Source organism: Pipra filicauda, unplaced genomic scaffold (assembly GCF_003945595.2).
Source record: "Pipra filicauda isolate LSUMZ 115617 unplaced genomic scaffold, ASM394559v2 scaffold108_size2327098_pilon, whole genome shotgun sequence".
In the NCBI taxonomy this organism is placed as follows: domain Eukaryota; kingdom Metazoa; phylum Chordata; class Aves; order Passeriformes; family Pipridae; genus Pipra; species Pipra filicauda.
This window is the reverse complement of record NW_024103529.1, coordinates 1,587,206-1,608,762: the sequence shown is the minus strand read 5'-3', so window position 1 is coordinate 1,608,762 and position 21,557 is coordinate 1,587,206. Positions and strand designations below refer to the sequence as shown.

The 21,557-nt window shown below is 37.7% G+C and overlaps 1 protein-coding gene across 4 annotated transcripts in view; it reads right to left on the bottom strand.

Moving 5' to 3' along the window:
* Positions 1-1,804: 1,804 nt before the first annotated feature.
* The window catches only part of APC (APC regulator of WNT signaling pathway), a 99,306-nt gene continuing 79,553 nt past the window's right edge, over positions 1,805-21,557 (bottom strand). For all 4 annotated transcript variants that reach the window (XM_039380776.1, XM_039380781.1, XM_027712572.2 and 1 more), the window contains 7 exons: positions 20,840-21,218; positions 19,614-19,709; positions 18,608-18,747; positions 17,177-17,254; positions 15,816-15,932; positions 14,937-15,151; positions 1,805-14,508 (listed from right to left, as the gene is read on the bottom strand). In XM_039380776.1, coding sequence (XP_039236710.1) covers positions 7,959-14,508; positions 14,937-15,151; positions 15,816-15,932; positions 17,177-17,254; positions 18,608-18,747; positions 19,614-19,709; positions 20,840-21,218 — 7,575 coding nt within the window. In that variant the 3' untranslated portion in view covers positions 1,805-7,958. The remainder of the gene's footprint in view (positions 14,509-14,936; positions 15,152-15,815; positions 15,933-17,176; positions 17,255-18,607; positions 18,748-19,613; positions 19,710-20,839; positions 21,219-21,557) is intronic.

Sequence of the window (21,557 nt, the reverse complement as noted above, 5' to 3'; positions counted from 1 at the left end):
CTTAAGCTAGATTTCCACTTCTAAGAATTCCAAATGATTTATGCCCTGGGTTTGGTTAGGATAGAGCCAGTTTTCTTCCCAGTAGCTTGTACAGTGTTGTGTTTTGGATTTAGTATGAGAATGTTGATAATGCACTTATGTTTCTGTTGTTGCTAAGTGGTGCCTATACTAAGTCAAGGACCTTCCAGTTTCTCATGCCCTGCCAGGAAGAGGCTGAGGGGCACAAGAAGCTGGGAGAGGGTACAGCCTGGACAGCTGAGACAAAGTGGCCCAAGGGATACTCCATCATCCTCAGCATATAAAGTGGTAGAAAAGCTTGCTGGGGGACCACTGCTTTAGGGACTGTCTAGGAATCAGTCAGCAAGTCACGAGCAATTGTATTGTGCTTCACTTGTATAGTCTATATTATTATTATTATTATTATTATGAATACTAATAATTATTATTGTATTTATTTACTGTTTATTAAACTATCTTTATCTGAACTCATGAGTTTCTCACTTTTACTCTTACTGTCTCCCCCACCCGACTGTAGGGGAGCAGGTGAGTGGCTGGGTAGTGCTTAGTTGCTGACTGTGGTTAAACAGTGACACTTAAACACTTTAAAAGTGTCAAACAGTCCATCATGGTTGTTCAACTGCTTAACGGAGTAAGAAAAAAAGTATGCCAACTCCTTCTCATCCCACAATGGAATAATAACAAAATAATAATAACAAAGTACTACCACAAATAATAAAAATTGGGAGATATCTCATAATTCATATTATGGCTTAATTTTTACATCTGCTTCCATAGCTCTTCCATAGTTACTTCCACTCTAAATGTGTGCCATCACATTAGATGAACTTACCAACAGCCTAGGTAAGATGCACAACTCTTTCTCCCCCCCAACAATGTGTTTTTAATATGGAGGATTGTTAGAAAGGACAGAGAGAATTACGCTTAATCTACCTTCATTTGTATTAAATATAATTCTCAGTCAAAATCTCCTTGTTTTCATGATCTATACTGACTTCAAAGTGCTGGTGATAGTTATGGTTGTATTTTTTTTTAAATTCTTAAAAAAAAAGTTTTAATTTCTAGCAAGGGAATTTCCTTTTCTGCATATAAACCAACACCTAAGAGCACTTTTTTCCTAGAATAACTTCAGATACAAATTAATCAGTCCTGAAATTAGAGCTCATCTCAATTATGAAAGTGTGGTACAACTATCAGAAAACAAAGGATCTTAGTAAGTCAGCAAAAATGCCTTTTTTAGTTTAAATGCTTCTGTCAAAGCCAAAGTGAAGTGCAAAATATGCATGGAAATATAAATATATGTGTATGTGTGTTGGGAATTAATTAACCTAGGTCCCTTAATAATCTACTCAGGGACTAAAGAATTCATTCATTATGGAAAGGAAAGACTTTGTAAGTAACTGAGTCTCTGCTGTGCTTATGAGTCATAACAAAATAAGCCTTCTTGCGAAACTTTTGTAGGTAACAAAGAGATTATGGAATTACACTGTGTTGGAACTACATTTTGTTTTGTGCAGCTTGTTTTAAGATAAAACATGGAAGAGAACAGGGAGCTCAACTAGCAAACCACATGTCTCCCAGGTTCTTTCTTCCACTCACTTATCTGAAATATGACTACCACCAAAATGGAACTGCATGGGATTTTTTAGAGCATTTGTTCTGATATCCTGAATTACTCAAGTGTCTTAGCAGCAACTTCCTTTTTAAATGAAATCATATTTCTAACACAGTGGACAGACACCTAACTTTCAGTAATAGCCAAGAAAACAATTCCACTCTGACAAGGTGCAATCAGGAGGAAATTTTATATAACACTGCAAGTAATAAATAAATTATGCATAGCAAGACTAAATTCAGAATAAGTATATTGTGAAACAAAATACATTAGAATAATTGAAGAAAGAATTAATTACAGAGTTAGGATATAAACAGTAATGCATCCCAGGCAGAAGCAAACAACAAAACTGAAGGAAATATAATTGTGGGCTGAGTTTGTTCAAGAGAAACAACATTTACAGGTGGGAAAATGCATCTGATCTCACAGGATGACGATTTGCTTGCAGAGAACCAGCACAAGCTTTATGTATGTTACATCCCACCACAAAGTAGGGCATCAGATACTGTTTGTATGTATGGCTTGAGGTCTGGACAGAAGTGCATTTTACTCAGTGAACCAGCTCCTGCTACACCTTCCTGAAATCCTAATTGCCATTCCACAGCCACTCAAGCAAAGGATGTTTCCACAAACAGCAAAATTTGAATAATTTCCTGAAATCCTGAAGTGGCAGAAATTCACAAGTACATAAGCCTGTAACTATGTGGAAATTTCCTAAGAAAGGTAATTTGCAAAACTACACTAGGGAGGCGTTACCCAGGCTTAGAGTAAATAAACAGCACTTCTGGTAAACTGAAACTTGAGAGCAGGAAATTCATCTTGGCATCACAAGTTAATTGACACCTGCATTAATTACTGTTGTGAACTCTTAAAGCTCTTCTGCACCACACCAAATTCCCTTGCACTTCCAATATGTAACCAAACACAACACGTAACCAGTTAACTTACCATTCTGACTAAAAACTCAACCTTAACTACGTAACATTCTCTATAAACACATTTACAGATACAAACTGTTATTCTGCATACAGGAAACTATGCTGCAGGAATTGTATTTCTACACATGATTTCAAAATGAAATTATAAGTTGGCATCTCTTCTGGTTAAACGTAAAAGTGCAAAGGAGATGGCTGTGGAACCAGAGAGTGAATACACTTGGGTAATTTGGTATTAAGAAGGTCCTTGAAGATTTAAATGTGTGGAGAAGGTCATGCTTCACATTAACTTCACTTCTGATTCACAGCTTCATCCAAATCACACATCTCATCACGAACAAAGCTGTTGGACAGGTGGATGCAACTTTGCAAGGCATTACAGTAGATGCATGAAGTTGTGTTAAGGTGTAAGTCTACATACGATTGCTAGTGATGCTCTTATGGCTGTTCATACCATTTCATGAAAGCTTAATGAGAAAATACATTTTGGGAGGCATCTAGTAACAACAGGATTGTTAAAGAGCTTGTAAGGAGAGTCCACCTAAACATTTTCCAGATCATCCCTACAAGTAATACTGACCTCACCAAGGAAGGGAGATGTTCTCTCCCTCTTCATGCCCCCTCTAGAAAACAAATAGTTGCAATTAATCTTTTTAGTGGAAGGATTACTGCATTGAATTCAGTATTGCAAATCTAAAAATTGTCTCCTTGAAGTTTACGTATGGTAGACTCTTTCTTTTCTTTGGGTACTTTTGATGAAGAAATATTTCTTTTCCACATCTATACACTTATGTAATACTTCTGAAGTCATTTGTCAGAATGTCCAGGATAAAGGACTTACCCAAACATCAGGTAAGTGCAAAGCATTTAAATGCAAAGCATTTAAATGCAAAGCACGAGGAGCCATTAGGCAGAAGTTCAGAGTTAAAAAAAAAATAAATCCAACTTTGATTTGCTTTTGCTGTGTCAAAAAGGGTGAAGTTCTGCAACTAGCTTAAAATTGCCTGCCATGGCTCAATCCAACCCACTGACCACCCAAAAAGGAAACTATTCCAACCTCTTTCAACCAGCTCTAGCTAGTTATTTTTTTTTCCTGCTAGCTCAGGTGGCACTTGTACAACTGTGCAATGAGTAAATTCATACTAAATACAGCACTAATTCTACTGCCTTCATCAGAAGGGCAGATAGGAAGTGAGCAAGTCTCCTGAGAAGTCACATGAGAGCCATGGTTCACAGCCAAGAGCATGGAATGGAAAAGAAACTTCTTTCAACAGCACATCCCATTCCTCCAATCCTAGAAATGGCATGGATCTTTATCCTTAACAAGAATGAAGAAGCTAATACACTTATCTCCTTGGTAATACCCATTTCTGTTAAGGGGGTAGGGGGATGGACAGCTATGAAGTACTGCAAAGCAGCCATTAAATAATTCAGTTGTCAGATTATCAAACAAAGGTTTTGCAGTTTCATGGTCTACTGGTATACTTTCAAAATAAAACCTCATTAATTTGTGCACAAGCTGTTCTCTCTTTGGTGCAGCTTATGCAATTTACTAAGGATGAAAGGGAAGTACATCCCTGGGACAACATGACTATCTCTAAAACCATCCCTTTTCTTTCCCTCCTCTTTCACCGAAGAAGACACAGCAGCCAACTTCCCACAGCCATCAAAGGTACTAGTCTATGTTGAAGAATACTTGGCTTACTGAAGTTTATAGCATAAACTCTACTTGTATTCTGCAGCCAAATCCTGCTTGAAACAATACTCCAATCTCATCAGGAAACTGTGGCAAGGCTTTCAATTTTTAAACTGTCATATCTGACAGAGTTTTCAGGATTATTTTTAAGCTTTAAGGGGAAAATACTCTTGATAAAGAACTGCACATGAAAAATAGATTAGTTCCTCTTTAAAGTTTGCAATATTTAGTCAGAAGACCTTTCACAGAAACTGAGCAGTAACCTTAACTATGGCACACTGCAAGAAACTAAAATGGAGGTACATTTTAAAAAGTGACTAATTACAAATTGTGGGGAGGTCACATTTCTGCTTTTCACATCAAGAGGACAAAGCTATAAGACAGCCTGAAATGAGCTTTATGAGTTACTTTTCAATATAAACTAATCTTTAATTACAAGTTTGGTATGTTCTGGATATGATAAACTAATTCAAGGACTAACTAAAGGTCTGAGCACAAGTCACAAAAAGTTCTACCCAAAATTGGTAGAAAGAAAGGCAGTGCATCCCAGAAGAACAGTAAATTCAGTCTTGGTTTCCTTAGCTCCTTGCTTTTCTTTGTTTTGTCTTGACATAAATAATGTCCTCTTACCTGCTGTGGCAACTTCTTACAAATGAAACCAAGAACAAGAGTAAATATCTTTAGCAGCATAAATCAAATCTGACTATTATGAATCTAGAAATAATTAAAAAAAATCCAAGACCAAATATACTTATTGCAATCATTTTTCATGTTTTTGATTTTATATTTCTGGGATCTCTTTTTATAGTTTAGCTTAGAATATAACTTTATATCCCCATCATAAATCAAACATCATGGATGTCTTTAAATATTCTGAAAGGCTCTTAGTGGATACTAAGTATTTTAGATAAAGAATCAGAGAAAATGTAGATTTAGAAGAGATTTCAAAAGATCACCTAAGCCCATCTCTGCACACAGGCAATATGAAATATACTACAGTCCATCCCTATGAGATGTTTCATAAACCTCTCCTTAAAACTTCTATAATGGAAATTTAACAACTCCCATGGGAAGTATATTTTAGTGTATCACTACCCTTATAGTTGGGAAGTTTCTCTAGCCTGTCTTTGCTACAAATATAGGTTACTTATGAGGATATTAAGAGAAACTTCCCAATTATAATGATCATGAAGTATCCCCACGACTATTTCGAGAAGCCACTACAATTTTCAAAGACATTATGGTGTTTGATACGCATACAATTACTTATGGTTTCACCTTATCTTCTGATTAAAAAACTGATTTCAGTAATTTTTCAGTTACAGAACTGAAATCAGAATTTCTTTACTGAGACTGAGTTTACCTTTAATTCTTAAATTGACAGGACAAATAGGTAATGCTGATGTTAAACAACTATTCTGGATTACGTGGTGTATTTTTGTGTTAGTTGTTAAAAGCCCATCACAAAAAAAGTATCACATAATTTACAAGAAAAGTGGTCTTTCATTTAAAACTCAAATATCTGTATTCTACTCCAACAGGAAGTCCTGACTTTGAACACATCACATAATCTCTCTCTATTTCATCTTTAACAGGACACCAATATTCCTATTAGAAACTTTGTGAAGATACTATATGCAAAATATTTCAAATGCTAATACAAGGATTGCTGCTTGTTAACAGGTTCACCAGGTGATACAAGAACATGGCATGTCTCTAAACAAATCTGATAGGAAGCAAAGAACAAAAGTGCAAGTAAGATACCACTTCTGCCCAACAGGTATTTTTGGTATTGGCTTTTATATAAATTGACTTCTGCCTGCTGATAGTATCTTGATTCTGTTCATAAATCAGCACATGTCTTACAGTGAGTTCAACTGACTCATTTCAATATCAGAAGCACAAAAGCCACAGAAGTGATACACTCTGCAACTGTGTTAAAGTTACCATAAAGGTAAATTGCTCTGTTTCAGGGCTTCCTGAAATCAGGGCATTCTGAATTCTAAATAACCAGTATTTAGAAAGCTAACTTAGAACAGTCCAGTTGAGATACAACAAAACTGACAAACCATTTCATGGTTTTTTCAAAAATGTACAGAATGGTTAATGTTCTGTTCTCTCATGTTTGTAATTTAAATCAATTTTCATCTAAATTCAGACTGTATTTTTAAAGCACAAATCTGGTTTTTTTCAGCATTGTTGTAGCACTATCTATATTTGCATCAAAAAAACTTGAGGCAGCAAATGCCCTGTTTATGGATAATTCTTTTTCTGCTAAGATAACAAATTTCTTGCTGCCATGGGATTCTTGCGATATTTTTCCGTTCATAATTCTTAAAAAATAAATTAAACAAAAAGCATAAAGATAGCAAATAGAATTAAATTTTATCTTATAGTCACTATTTCACATTCTACATTATATCCCCAATTAAAAAAACTTTTGTTTTACAAATATTATTTTTATAGATACAATATTGTTTCAGGCTTGCAGTCATGAGAACAATTATACTGCTTGGCTACTGGAAATACCCTGCGTTTAGCCTTGTTATGCACCTGAGATGTGTGAAACTGTCTCAATTACAAATATATTACAGAAGACCTAGGGCCTGATCCCATAGCTGTTCAAAGCATCCTACAACAGCCATTTGTCAGTGATAAGGAAGAACAAATACTGGAGGTGCAGAATTCTACTGGATCAGGCCTTAAGTGTAAGTGCATTATACAACACATTATATGGTGACATCTCAAAATAAAATACTGTATTTTTATGTAATGCAGAAGTAACACACACAACTTACATATAGTAATAATTTATTCTGAAATGTTCATTTTAGTCTCTGTTGAGACATGACCCACGTCTCATTAATAAAAGAGCAGCCATCTCACCTCAAATACCAGAATATACAACAAGTTACAGCATAGCAAAAAAATTCTACCTACTTTAAGATAAAATCTAATTCAGGTAAAATAATTTTGTTCAAGGTTTTACAGTTACACAGTTGTTTTTTTGTTGGTTTTTTTTTTTTTTTTTTTGCAGAGCACAAAGAAAGTGTAAATTGTTACACTATAGCTATCTATGCACATTATGGGACCACAGAAATGTTAATCATTACTTCATAAAATGAACCATCAGTTCCATTCATGCAGAAAAGCAGGCTAGGAAAGCTTGTTCAGCGGAAACCATATTACTGTGAATTTCACAGCCACATGATTAATTACTGGGTTAGATGGACTCACAAATACTAAAAATGAGTATATTTTTTTTTTGCATAAATAATACCAATTCTTCCCTGATGTAGTTTAGTTGGTGTGTAATCTAGAAATTACTGATAAAGTAGTATGACTGTATCTTCTCTATCTGCACTATTCCATGACTTTAATGACAAGCAATATTCAAAGGATTATGGGATGGGATGCTAATACATGTTAAACATACTATACAAATATACTTGTGTTAGCAATTTTATTCCAAACTGTCAATCGGGTATTCCTGCAAAATATTACCAGTGAAGACAAAGTATACTATCAAATATGGCTTCCAGAACAAGGACCATCTAACAAGAATCAAAGCTATTTACAACAAATAAAAACAACAGGAAAAAAAAATCAATCCCCATTTTTTCTTGTTTCATTTGAAACAAAGTTTCTAAGTAGCTGCTGTATATAATACAGTTCTATTTATTTTTTGTTGCACTTAAACAGAAGTTACCAGGTAAGACCCAGAGTGACGTTTAGGGCTTTGGGTTCCACTGGAGTCTGTGTTCTCAGACTTGGTGTCACGTTTCTTGGTGCTGTTGTTCACTGGAGTTGGAATCTGTGAGGGCCGAGCAGAACTATTGTCCACGCTGCTCTTCCTGCGGCTTGGGTTGTAGTTGAAGGGAGTCACCCTTGCTGCCACAGCACCGATGGGGGAGCTGTGCTTGCTTGAGCTACTGGAACTGAATGGTGTGCGCTCACTTACAGTACTTTCACTAATTTCTGGTGCAGGAACAGGATTATTCTGCAGAGGCTTTGTTTCAGTGCCTTTCTTGTCTGGACTGTCTATCTGAAAGAAAGAGTTCAGACGGTTTTCTAAGCCAACAGTACGAATAGGAACACCTGCACTCCCTGGGGTTTGCTTTTCTTGAATCTCTTTAGGATCTTTACCATTCACACCCCCTTTCTCTGAAACGCTGTCAATAATGGGTGGAGTATTTCCAGTTGGGGACCTTCCAGATCGAGGGTTGTTAATTGGGCAGTCCTCTATCCTCACCCATACATCCTCTGTCTTAGAGACAGCTGGTGCCATCTGGTAGATGAGAGTTTTGGACTCGGAGCCATTTGTGGCACCCAAGGAAGGATCGTTCATTATCTGAGGAATTTCATTTTCTTTTATTTTTCTCCAAGTACCTTTTGCTGGTGCTTGGCTTTCTTTACTTTGCTTGTGTCCAGGAAGAGAACTTCCATGTTGCTTCTCATCTTCACTTTTTGCCTTTTCACTGGACTCTGAGGAAGCTGAGAGAATTGAGGAGGAACTTCCAGTTCTTCGCCAAGTGCTTACACGAGGGAGGGATGAGGAATGCTTACTGTGCTCACGCTTCCATGTTCCTGATCTATTGATCAGCAGTCTAGATGGACTTTCGGAATGAGAACGAGCTATGTCGTGACGCTTGGCTGGTCTCCCATCATATTCTACAGAAGGGCTCTGATTAGGGGCTAATTTTCGCCAACCACCAGTCTGGGCAGTTGAATGAGTGGATAAAGACATATCAGGAAGAGATGGACTCAGAACTGGGGTCTGTAGTTGGGACCTCGTGGGAGAATCTGGCCTAGAAGGAGACAGAGATTCAAATGAAGCTGACTCTTCTAATTTCCGTCTCAGAGTTGGGCTTGGAGCCTCTTTAATAAAAGTTGACTGACGAACGAGAACGGGTCTCTCAGACCTGTCAGATTCACTTCCACTAGATTTTGTGGATGACATTCTGGATAGATCAGTCTTTTTGTTTGATCCACCAGCGCTGAGAGCCTGGTTTAACCCTTTTGAAGCAGACTCACTTCGTGGAATGCTACTGGTACTCTTAGGTAAGGCAGTTTGCTTCGTAAGGTTTTGCTGGCTCATCTGCCTGCCTGGTGGTGTGTATGACATTCTACCTGAACTTGAGGATTTAGTTGAAGCTGTGCTTGGAGATGATGTTCTTGGCAACTGTGACAGTTTGTTGGGAGGACTTATACCATTTCTTCCCGGGGAAATGGAGTTTCGCCCAGGAGATTGCAGAGGCCTACTTAATGGCTGCTGCTGAGGTCTAGAAGGAGTGGAGTCTCTAGACCCTGATCTAGACGGTCCTTTACTTGATCCACTCTGATTCAATCCCGATGGCTGCCTTGTTACAGGAGCTGGCTCAGATTTCACTGATGACTTGGCTCCTCTTGGAGAACTAGTCAAACTTTGGCCTTCACTGGGACTCTTGGAGTTCATGTTTTTGAGTGGGGGTCCTTTTTTGGAAACAGGACTAGTACTTGAAGAACTATTTCGAACTCCTGGAATATGGATCATTGTTCTACCACGTGAAATTGAAGGCACACTTGTCTGTTGTGATTGCTTCAACTGGCTTGAAACTTCAGAACTGGAGCGAGCTTTTCCTGTGATCATACTTTTATACACTTTCTTCCCTCCTTTGATTCCCCTGCTTTCTGACTCTACTTTTTTTGACTCCAGTGTACTTTTCTCTCCTGGCTTAATAATTCTTGGACCTTTATTGCTAGTGAAGGGCTTTTCTTCTTGGTCTGGGGTAAGATGAAATGGTGACCCTAGAGAAATACCAGATTTTAATGAAAGGATAGAATCAGAGTCTGATGAGGCTTGTCTAGACAGTGATGCAGCAGCTGCAGCTTGATGCAAGCTACTGACTATAGAATTTGCACCTTCTTGTATAGCTTTCCAATCAAAGTTCTCTGAATCAGGTGAAAAACCATGTTCTGAATCTGGCCTCTGTATCTCTCTCAAATCCAGTGTTAAATCTTCTGCCATTATGCCACCAGTATTTCTGGAATTATTCTTTTCGCTTTCACCCTTCATTCTTGAGGGCTTTTTCTTTTTAGGCATAGCAGAACTAATGCATTCCTGCAAAAGATCATCTTCTGAGTCAATGCTAAGGGAACTCAGAGAGCTGTTTCTAGAGAAACATACAGGAGTATCTTCAACATGAAATGATTTAGGTGCATAACCAGAAGTCTGTGGTCTGTTGGATTCCATCTGTGAATCAGGAGCCTCGGGACGTTTCGCAGGTTCCCCTTCTTTGTTGTTATTGTTTTCTTGATCAATGTCACTGAGGGAACTAAGCGATGAATTGCGGGAAAAACAAACAGGTGTGTTTTCAATAGCAAAATTCTGCATTTTCTCATCTGTAGCTGCCCCTCTGTCTGGAATATCTTTAGCTGACTGAGAGAAAGCTTTAGGCTGGCTTCTGCCTATTGGATGTTTCTGACAAACTTGAGTCCTGTTACTTGGCTGCTGATTTGAAGACTGTTCTGGGTTAGAGCAGTCTTTATTTTCTGTTTCCTTTGCTTCTTTTCCTTTTCTTAACTCTGCCTTCTCTCTTGAAAGGTCAACATCATCATCATCAAAATCTAAAGAACTCAGGGAATCATTCCGTGAAAAACAGTAAGGAGTTCCCTCAATAGGTGTGTAATGATGAGGGGAATCAAATGCAAAGCTTCCTCTTACACGCTCTTCATTATTTGGCAATTTGTCATGAAGGTCTCTTGAATTATTTTTAAGGTTCTGTTTCTTTGCATCTCTGTTCTCTGGGTAGCCTCTTTCATTACTAACATTGCTTTTGGGCTCTGTGCTTTTTCTTATGCGTGCTCTGTATTCGTTATTTTGGGGAACAGGCTTTACTGGTGATGTTGGCTTCTTTTTCTCACCTTCTGGTTGGTTTTTATTACTTAGAGATGAAGAAGCTTGTTGAATTTGATCCATTATCTTCTTCACTCTGAAAGGTTTGTGACTTTTTCCTTTTGGCATAGCTGAGTTAATGCACTCAGCCAGAATATCACCCTCTTCTGTTTTGTCATCATCCAGACCTGAGGAAACCACAGCTGAGCTTTTTGCTCTCTGAGCATCTTCAGTACTTCTCCCTTCTGTGGGAATGGTGTCCCGCTTTTCAAACTCCCCTGACTCTGCTCCCACACCCACACTGTCTACATTGGCCAACTCACTCGGTGGCGACTCTATTGTGAGATCACTCAGAGATGTAGCTGTAGAAAAATTTATTGGTGTCCCCTCAACACAGTACACCCGTGGCATATCATCTCCTGGTGTAAAACTCACATGCTTTTGCGATTGCAGTCTGCTTTGTGAAGGCAAAAGTTTGTAAACTGGCAACTGGCTGGGCTTTCTGGCTACAGGAGGAGGTATTTTTGGAGCAGATGCTTGAGAAGGCTTTTTGGCTTTACGTGAAGACTTTGTTGGCATTGCAGAAATAATACATGCTTCCAGTATTTCAATATCATCATCAGAGTCATCCAGAATGTCTTTTTCTGCTTCAGCGGGCTTCTCTGATTTCTTCTCTTCATTATCCTTTGTATCATCTGACTGCTCAGGTTCTGTCTCATTTCCATGGTCATTTTCATGAACCGGAGGCATTATTCTCAACTCTGCATCTTTCTGTATAAATGGCTCATCTAAGCTCAGAGCACTCAGGCTGGAAGAGCAGGAAAACCCATCCGGTGTGCTTTCTGTGGCAAAATGTAATAGTGTATCAGCATCTGGCAGTACCTGAACTCTCTGAACAGCTGCATTTACAGCTGCCTGTCTAGGACCAGGCTCTCTCTTCTCTGTACTGTGTACTTTTCCCTTAGGTACATCTCTTTTTACTTGAACCCCTTGAGCGGGTGGTGGTGTTTTACTTCTGCTTGGAGGCATTGTTTGTCCAGGGCTGTCTGGAAGGTCACTGGGACTTATAATACCACTTACTATTCCACTGCAAGGCTCACTTTGAACTGAGCTGGCAATTGAACGACTTTCAAAACTATCCAGAGAGCTTACAGAGGTACATCTACTGAACATGAGTGGTGTTTCCTGTACATAATGTTCTGGCGGGCTTTTAGGAGTTTGTGCACCACTCTTTGAGGGAGATTTGGCACCTGAAGAAAATTCAACAGCTTTATGTCTAGAAGAATCAGAAGGAGACAAGCTAGAAGTTTGAAGTCTACTTGATTTTGCCCTGATGTGTTGTGATGTAGATGTGATTTCACTTACTGCACCTTCTGTAGGCAGAGCCCCACTGTTTTCCTTTAGTTCTGCGATCTGTAGTGTGTTATTTGCATCTGTGCCACGTGCAGATTGATCACGCCCTATTTCATCTTCAGCTGATGATAAAGATGACAAAGAGCTACACCTTGAAAAGCATATTGGGGTATCTTCCACGCAGTAAGTTTGTATAGTTTCCTGGTTAATAGAGGGAGTCTTACAGGAGGTCTTCTGTGCATGACCACTTCTGCTCTGTGCAGAACTTGGGTGCAGCTGGGTCTGTCTCTTTGAACCAGCTGAGGGAGCTGATGTGCTCCCACTGCTTGAGGGAATATGGTCAGTTTTAGTGAGTTGCACAGAAGTCTTTGGAAAAGTAAAAGATGGCTTCTGAGAAGGCGGTGGAACTTCTGTTGAGTATTTTAAACTATAATCAATAGGCTGATCAACATGATGCTCCTCTTCATTGTACTTTATGCTATAATTAGTTGGTCTGTCTTCCTCTTCATGTTGTTCCTCCTCAGAGTAACGTTCACTATAGTTGGTTGGCTTGTCATCATCATAGTCATCAACCTGGCACAAGGACTGGTTTACTTTCTGATTCATTCCAAGAGCTGGGCCTACTCTGTTCTGATCTGAACCACTGGATCCTCTTGATCTAAAGGAAGAAACGCACTCCTGCTGTCCAAAAGGTGACTGATATTTCATGTGTTTATCATCTCCACTTTCAGCATACACGGGATAGGTTGCATTTTGGCTTCTTGACTGTCGTTGTTCATTTTGTTTCATTTCATCATCTATTACATGCTTAGGCCTTGCCCATCTTTCATTCTGAGAGGGGCTTTGCCTTCCAGAATTTAACTGTTCATCTGAGTATTTAAGACTATAATTAATAGGAGTGTCTAGTTCTCCATCATTGTCATCCATATGATTTGCACTATGAATCTTGTGTGCCAAGTCAGCTGGATATTGCCCATAACTACAAAATTTACTTTCATCATCTTCAGAGAAGGATTCAATGGAAGGTTTCATTTGGCCTCTTTTGCCATAGCCATCACTGCTGCTGACACTATTTAAACTATCATTCGAAGCTCTTTTGTATTCCATTTTTGTGTAAGGCACAGGACATGTCCTGTTTGAATTCTCAGATTTAGGGAAGTATGTATTTGAGTGAGTATGGGCAGTGGTTGATCTCCTTGAGTCATTTCTGTCTTCAGTCAAACTGTGCATTTCAGAAGTGGAACTAGAACTTCTGTCTTCCTGTGGAATGTGCATGCTTGTTACTTCCTCCATAACTTTGGCAATCTGACCTGCAGCAGTAGAAATCTGCATTCCTAATCTCTTAGAGGAGTTTCCAGTACTCTCTGCAGCAGGATGATAGGTATTTAAACCTACTGTTCGATCCCTGTCAACACTTCGGTCTTTCTCAGAACGAGAACTTTCTGTGTTTCCTCTACTGGAAGAGGAGGAGCCAGGCAATACTGCAGTATTTACATATGGTGAAAGCACAGTCATATTACCAGCATTAAAACTCTCTGATCTGCACACACCATCATCATCGCGACTGGCATCCAGGACATACTCGCTGTATATATTTTGCTTATGTCTCTGCTTATTACGGTGAGAAGCTTTTGGGCTTAAATTATCAATGTTGTCAAAAGTCTCTGATAAATGCTGAGCATCTAATTCTGCTTCCAGTGCCTTTTGTTTTCTGACATGAAGAGATGGCAAGCTTGATCCTGGAGACATAATGTTGGCATCCTTATATTTGGCTGGCCTGTTTGCCATGAGGTTTCTCAGGGCTGCAGCACTACCCATGGCTATCATTTTGTGTTTTGAGTGGATGAGATTTTTTAGCATGCTGACGGCTCCCATGTCCCACAGCGCCTCCTGATCCTTTGCATTTCGTGCAGAAAGATTCCACAGGGTCCCACACGCATTACTAACTATTGTCAAACTGTGTGACTTCAAGTGTTGTAACAAGGTTTGTAAGCAGCTGTTCTCCCGCAAGATTTGCCTGGTGTTGAGTAATTGAAAACAAACATCCGTAAGTGGCATTTCAAAAGGATAAGAGACAAAACAAAAACCTATTATTCTAGAGGCGAGTCTTGCCCTTAGAAAGGATAATCATGAATTCTCCAGTGCAGATTTATCTCCTATTTCCACTAGCTTTCATCTGAATGTTAACCAAATTCTATTACAAACATGAATAGTTAGCTTTTAGTACATTATTTTAGTACATTCATCATTAACAAGCAGCAGCTATTAATCTGTTTGCATATTCCTGTTACGTAAGTGAAATGCCTGCCTTATCAAGTGTATTAAAAATTAACTGGGCTTAATTACTATGCTTAATACATGCATTCATATTAAGGCTCGGTCATAGAAACTATGAGTAATAAATACACATGTGGAACCACTGAAGATTTTCAGAAGTATACCTACCTATGGTCCTCATTAGTAGCAATTAAGCTAGAAACATTTCTTAATATTCCTCCTCCACTTTCTATGATGGCTAAAGTGTTTGTTTGGCTCCGGTACGTCAGTGTGCTGACCAGAAATGCAAGAGCACCATCGACAGCACATATATCAGCTTTGTTCCCAGTACAGTGTGCTGACAGATTCCATAAGGCACTCAGAACACTTTTCAGGGTGGATTCCTAGGAAAACAGCAAAATGACAGAATGAGGGAAGTTTTCAGCTGTTGACCACAAGCTCTCAGAAATACTTTAAGTTATCTTCAAGGAGCTGTGTGTGTTCTAATTTCTGCTTTCTGGGGTGGTAAAGTAGATTTCTAGTTTTTTGTTCACTTTGCTCCTTCCTTCAGCTGTGTATTTGATATTTTCTGCCCCAGAGGTTTCAGAAATATGTGTCACAATACTTCTTTGCTGCCGCAATGATAGAAATGGCTTGAAGAGTAGCTGGCAGGAGACTCTGGGATGGAATATAATCCCTTCCAGATACCAAAAGTCTATATAGAAAATTACAGAAGTGGCAGTTATCTATTCACTAACTCAAAAGAGGTTTTATTAAATGGCAAAATTATAAAAAAGGCTATTCAACAGAACAGCTCATGAAACTGAAAAGCAAAAGCTGTCAACCCTCATAAGTAAAATTAAATCAACAGCAGTAGTTTTGAAGATGCTATTGCTACATTGTGGTCTGCTCTATGCCAACTCAAATCTGCTCTTCTTCAAAACAAGTTACCTGAACCACATCAAATGTTTCACCAATCATTTTCATCAAAAGAAGGACAGTATTTGTGTTTTGTGTAAAATACATACAATCTCTCAGAAATTTATCTCAATCACTTATAGAGGATACCTTCTTAACTTCTAAAGCACATTCCATCAATGCTTTCACACTTCCAACTTCTCTGAGTGTCTTTTTACTATTCACATCTGCTCGCCAGGACAAATTCCTCAGGACACTTGCAATGACCTGCAAAATGTGAAAGAAAAATAATGCATCTCAAGGTAGCTACTTCTTTAGCATGCTATCACACTTTCCTCCTGGGACTTTTTAAATGCTATGACTAATTAACAGTAGCCATGTTAAGCTACTGAACTAAACTTTGCTAAAATCTGCTTTTTGCTGTGTTGTCTCCTAGACTGTTATAACATTTCAGCATGAAGTTTGATCAGAGGTACTGGCTTTTGTGTGTGGGTACCTAAAACAGAGATCTGAAATCAGGTTTCCTGCTTTCCACATGAGTTGAAAATCTTGTCCAAAAAATTCAGATTTGTTCTCTACTCTTATGTCTGTATAAGAGTTATGTAATCTCAGGGGAGATTCATATAGTATTTTCTGCTTGGAAAACAGAACAATAAATTTTCCTGTCTCACAGATGGTATGATTACTTCGATTGATGTTTATAAAGCTCTTTGAAGTCTTTTTAAAATACACTGTGCCTTTTGTAAGCAGAATACAATCTGCACCCTTTGGACCGAGGCAGGTCAGTCCAGAAGTCCTGGCCTAGGGATACCAGAGTATATCAATATCAAAGTTTACCAATAACCTTTATCGTAATTCTAATATTTTTCTCAGTCTTAACTAGTCAGTTCCTCCTGCAGTGAAGAGAATTTTTTGTTAACAGTGTTTTAAGAAATAAAGTCAATTTTACTTAAAATTGGTCTTTTTATCTGATAATTCACTCAGACTGCAAGGAAAAAAGGGCTTCCTTTAAAAGAGCTATTCCAGTTTATTTACAATATGCATTAATTAAAACTGATTATAATTTAATATTTAATGACTTAAAACAAGTGCCATACCAGTGAAGAACACTGCTGTGCTCTCAACTTTCAGGATCACCCTAAGCACTTCCTAAAGACTTTATTTTCAAGCTGTTTTCTTTACGCAGCAGGAACCATTAGAATAGACGCTCAGGTATCACACTGAACACATTAAGATCTCTCAAACTTACCTTTAAAAGTGTAAAAAAAAGTCCACTTTAAAAGTGGACTTCCACTAACAGATCAGGGTCATAAAAAGTAAGTTTTATAGCCTATATGTTACAATAAAAAAATCAAAACCCAAAAAATCCCCAGAACATGACCACACAGGCAAGGATTTTTCCAAGGAGAATGTGCATCATAATTGATGAAATGAGTACAAGTACAAACGTTGCATCATTGTTAAAGCAAACAAGACAACAAAAGAAGTATTTAATCTCAAAAGAATCTTACCTGCTGTAAGTCTTCACTTTCAGATTTCAGTTGGGCTACAAGAGCTCTCATGCAGCCCTTCATGGAACATAACGTAGCCTGTTACAAATTGGAAGAAAAAAGAAAGTGAATAGTATTAAATGACAGGTTAGGTGGCTTGCTTCTGCACAATGTTTTGATATTTTAAGCAAATTATAGCTGAATTTTAATAATAGCTTCCTAAGAGATGTTGCCAACAATAAATATTTGTTTTACAACTACTAAAAATTAATGTAACTATCAGTTTCAAGACATTAGTGATAAAATTGTGCTAAATTTTTGTATTTTTTACCATAGGTCTAGGACATGATCTGCAACTTTGCTACCTTAGAAGCCTTCTTTACTATGCACTAGATAAGATACCTACTGCCTAGCAAGTCTCACAATCACATTTTTTCTTTTGAAATAAATATAGTTTGAAAAATGAGTATTTAAAACTGCCATAACAACATTTCTAACTTTTTAAGCATAATGTAACAACTAAGAAGCTGCAAGGCTTTGAAATAATTTCTGATAGTTCACAAAATTATTCCAAGCAGTATGCACCCGAAGTGTACTACTTCTCAGATGGACAATGTGTGTGTGCATTTACAACTGAGTAGTTCAGTTTATGCTATAAACCCAGTAGCCTGTAGCAGTTAGTGAATGGATGATGTAAAGAGCCAATATTTGTGAGGCAATTTGCAGCAAGGATTTATGCTTTACTTTTGTCTAAAACTTGAAACGAAACCCGAGTTCTCTGAAGCCTGTTACTTCCATTCACTCCTGAAATATCTTCATTCTAGAGCAGAAAGATAAGTCTTCTCAGTATGAAGTTATTTTAAGATCCATAGCTTAGCAAAACTTGGGGCAAGGATTTATTGAATCTTTCTATCTTTTGAAAGACAGGTCCTTGTCAGAAACCGGAGAATCAATTTTCCCTTATAATGATTGAAGTAGTGCCCAGCATGAGCCAGATATGCTCCAAATATTTAAAAACAAGCTCCAGCCTGAAGAGGTTTGAAAAATTTCACTAGAAGTTATAGTATTGTTAAATAACTGACAACTTTAGAAAATCTGACTCAATTAGCAGTTTTAGTTCAATATCCTCAGAAAAAAGCAGTCACTGAAATCATTATGTGTCATATTAAACTAGTGCTCATAGAAAAGTCAAGCCAATAGATAAAATCCTTATTCTCAGTGACAAATTAAAAGTTATTTAATTTTATATGAGAGCCAATACTATACTTGAGTGATACAACATTCAGTTTGTGGTGCTGTCAGGAGCAAGATGGAATGACAGAAGTATTTTTAACTTCTGCCTTGAGCTCAAACTCAGTATCCTGTCCTGGAGATTTATCACCTGTGTTGAGAACTGTAATTCAAACATAACCGTGAACTGAAATTATTGCATGTTTACAATTCTGCCCTTACCTTGTTTGCCACATCTCCAAAAGTCAAGTTTGTCAGAGCCATTCCAGCATACCTCCTCAAGGTAACACTATAGTGATCATTTGTGAGTCCATACATTTCACAATCCACTTGCAACAGTTCAGCAATGGCCTGCAAACCTCCTTTGGAAAAAAAACAATTAAGAAAAGGAATAATATCTCTACTCTAGTATCTTAAGTACAGTTCATACACACCAAGGAACAAACTGCATTTTTAGGTACAGAACAAATCTCAAATATCTGAAACCCACACTGCTCAAAAAGGTATTAAATTGTTAAATGCTGCCTCTGGATCTTGAATCCTGTACTTAGCAGCAGCTAAAAGATAAGGCAGCACGACATTGGGATTTCAGGGCAAAATGGAAGCAGGAGGAATTATGAGAAGCAAGAAGCACACTCATCTTTTAATTCCACCCAGCCAAAATCCTGACAGACTTGCACCAGATACATATAAGTCTATTTACTAAATCTGAAAGATTATCCATTTAATTATTATCACTGCATATTATTTTCTGAGAGGAGTTCATACAGTATTTTCCTTGATAATGATAAGTGGCAAATTAAGGAAAATTGCATGCACAAAACTTACTCAGAACGAACTAAAAAATTCAGGCTGTCAAGCAGGAACCAATGCAGGACAAAAAAACCTCACCAAAACACCAACAAAAAACCTCCCATCCTGGGAAGTAGTCTCCATTATGAGTCCAATACTTCTAAAATTGCAAGTACTTCCATAATAATACTAGTCTTCAAAAATTCACAGTTCATGCCAGAGAACCCAGTAACTGGCATAATAATTTATCCACTACGAAATGGTGTGGTTAATTTAAACTGCATTCGTCACTTACATCTGACACAAATGACCTGATTATGTCTTTAAACTACTAGAAAAAAAAAATAAAGCCATATATCCAGTGAGGAACACAAGGAATGTTAAGAGTTTCCGGGAAGCTTCTCAAAGGAAGTCAGAGAAATACATCTGATCTTACCAAGTTCATTCATTGCATGCCTGTGTTCTTCGTCAAATGAGAGCTTCATCAGAACACACACTGCAGGACAAATCTGATGATCCACTGGAGCAGGCACTGATTCAGAAACAGGTAACAGTTAGTATTTCCTAGGTGATTTTATATAATAGTAAGTTTTCTAAAGCGAATCTAATCTTAAAAGCAAATCAACTGCAGTTTTATTCAGGGTTTGTATCTTCCCAGTAATCCATGAACAGACATTTAGTTAAGAATGTTACTAAGAAAAGTGCATACTGTATTTGATGCTGAAACACAAATCAGGGAGAATCCTGATCCATGTGTGGAGTAAGAAATATGACTTGCAGTACAAAAATATTACCTTGTTACTCTTAAAAACTAATCTTCATGAAGCAAATCAATATGGTTAAATATTCTGGTGGCATTAAATAATATGCCACATAATCTGAAGCTGGTTTTCTGGGTGTTATATGACATTATGAATGGTTAATTGAACACCAATTGATAATGCAGAAATGGTATTGATACATCTTGTTCTGAGCCCCACTCCTGCTAAACTGTTCTTGTGGTGAACTCCAGCACACAGGAAGCAGCCCCTGACTTCAGTAGTACATCTGCCATGGACACCTAGGGAATGTCCTCAATTCAGAGAAACAGCTAAGCAATCCAGAAGGCTAAATCTTTTTTTTTTTATCCCAACTGTTCCCTGAGAAAAATCCTATTAATTTACAATGTCATGTTTTTCATATTTTTTTAATCCAACTATTTCTTACACACAACATTATAAATAATGGCTAATATTATATTGAATAGATTGAGATTATTTAATTTGTGCTCTCTGCCCCTCTCCCAAATGGAATGTGTTATCTCCTGAATACATCTGCATCAAAAGCAATTTGGGATTGTTTATCCATCAAAATGTAAAACTAAATGAGTACATATTCAGTATTAATTTACAGATTACAAATATAAACTACTAGAATTACTACCTTGAAAGCACACCAAGGTCTGTGATTTAAATAAAAAATGTATAAATAGGGTATTATATCTGTAATACATACTATTTCCTAACACTAATTCCACTTTAAAAAAAAAACACATTCACACACAAATATGTATAATAAAACTTGCATATATTCAACAAGAAGTCAGATTAAAGTTGTACTTTCTGTAAAGTCACTCTTTTCAATATATCCTTGAAACGTTTTTATACGTCTTGCAGAACCTACTTGGGTTTTTGTCCTGGTCCATGCCTTGTTCATGCGCCTCCTGCCATTCCCAACACGTTTCACAGTAAGCACGGATCTGCTCCAAAAGATGGAGCACACGGATTTCCCGTCTGCCTCGCTTATCATCAGGCTGGGAGTGAATGATGTTATGCAGTGCAGCGCTGGCTCTGGCACGGGCCTCTTTACTACCACGAGAGTTTCCTAACAAGACAGAGTCTTTATCGTTGCCATGTAAAAGCTGGATGAGGAGAGGAAGACATCCAGACTGACGCATGGCTATGCAGCTGTCCTGGGAGCTAGACATTGCTAGCAATGTTCTTGACATGTCATCTTTATCATGAGTACCAAGCATTGATAACAATGAATACACCATTTCCACCTGCAGGTCAAATGATTTAAAAAATACAGTTACGTTTTAAAAACACACATTAAATTAAAATGAAGTGTGAATGGTATATATGAGCAAAAAAAATCATATTTAAAGGTGGAAAAAATTGTGCTATTTAAAAAGAATTAAACTCTATTACTACTTCAGCATTCATAAGCTTAATAAATTTCACTTAGTGGTTAAGTGGCCGGAAGTGAGTGGTAGTTGTGTGTAACTGTATTAATCTACAAAACCAATACCAAAAACTTCTAGATTTCCATTGTACAAAAAGATTAAACAAACATACTAATGAAAGTGTTTCAGTTTGGGAAAACCAAAATTTCTTTAGAA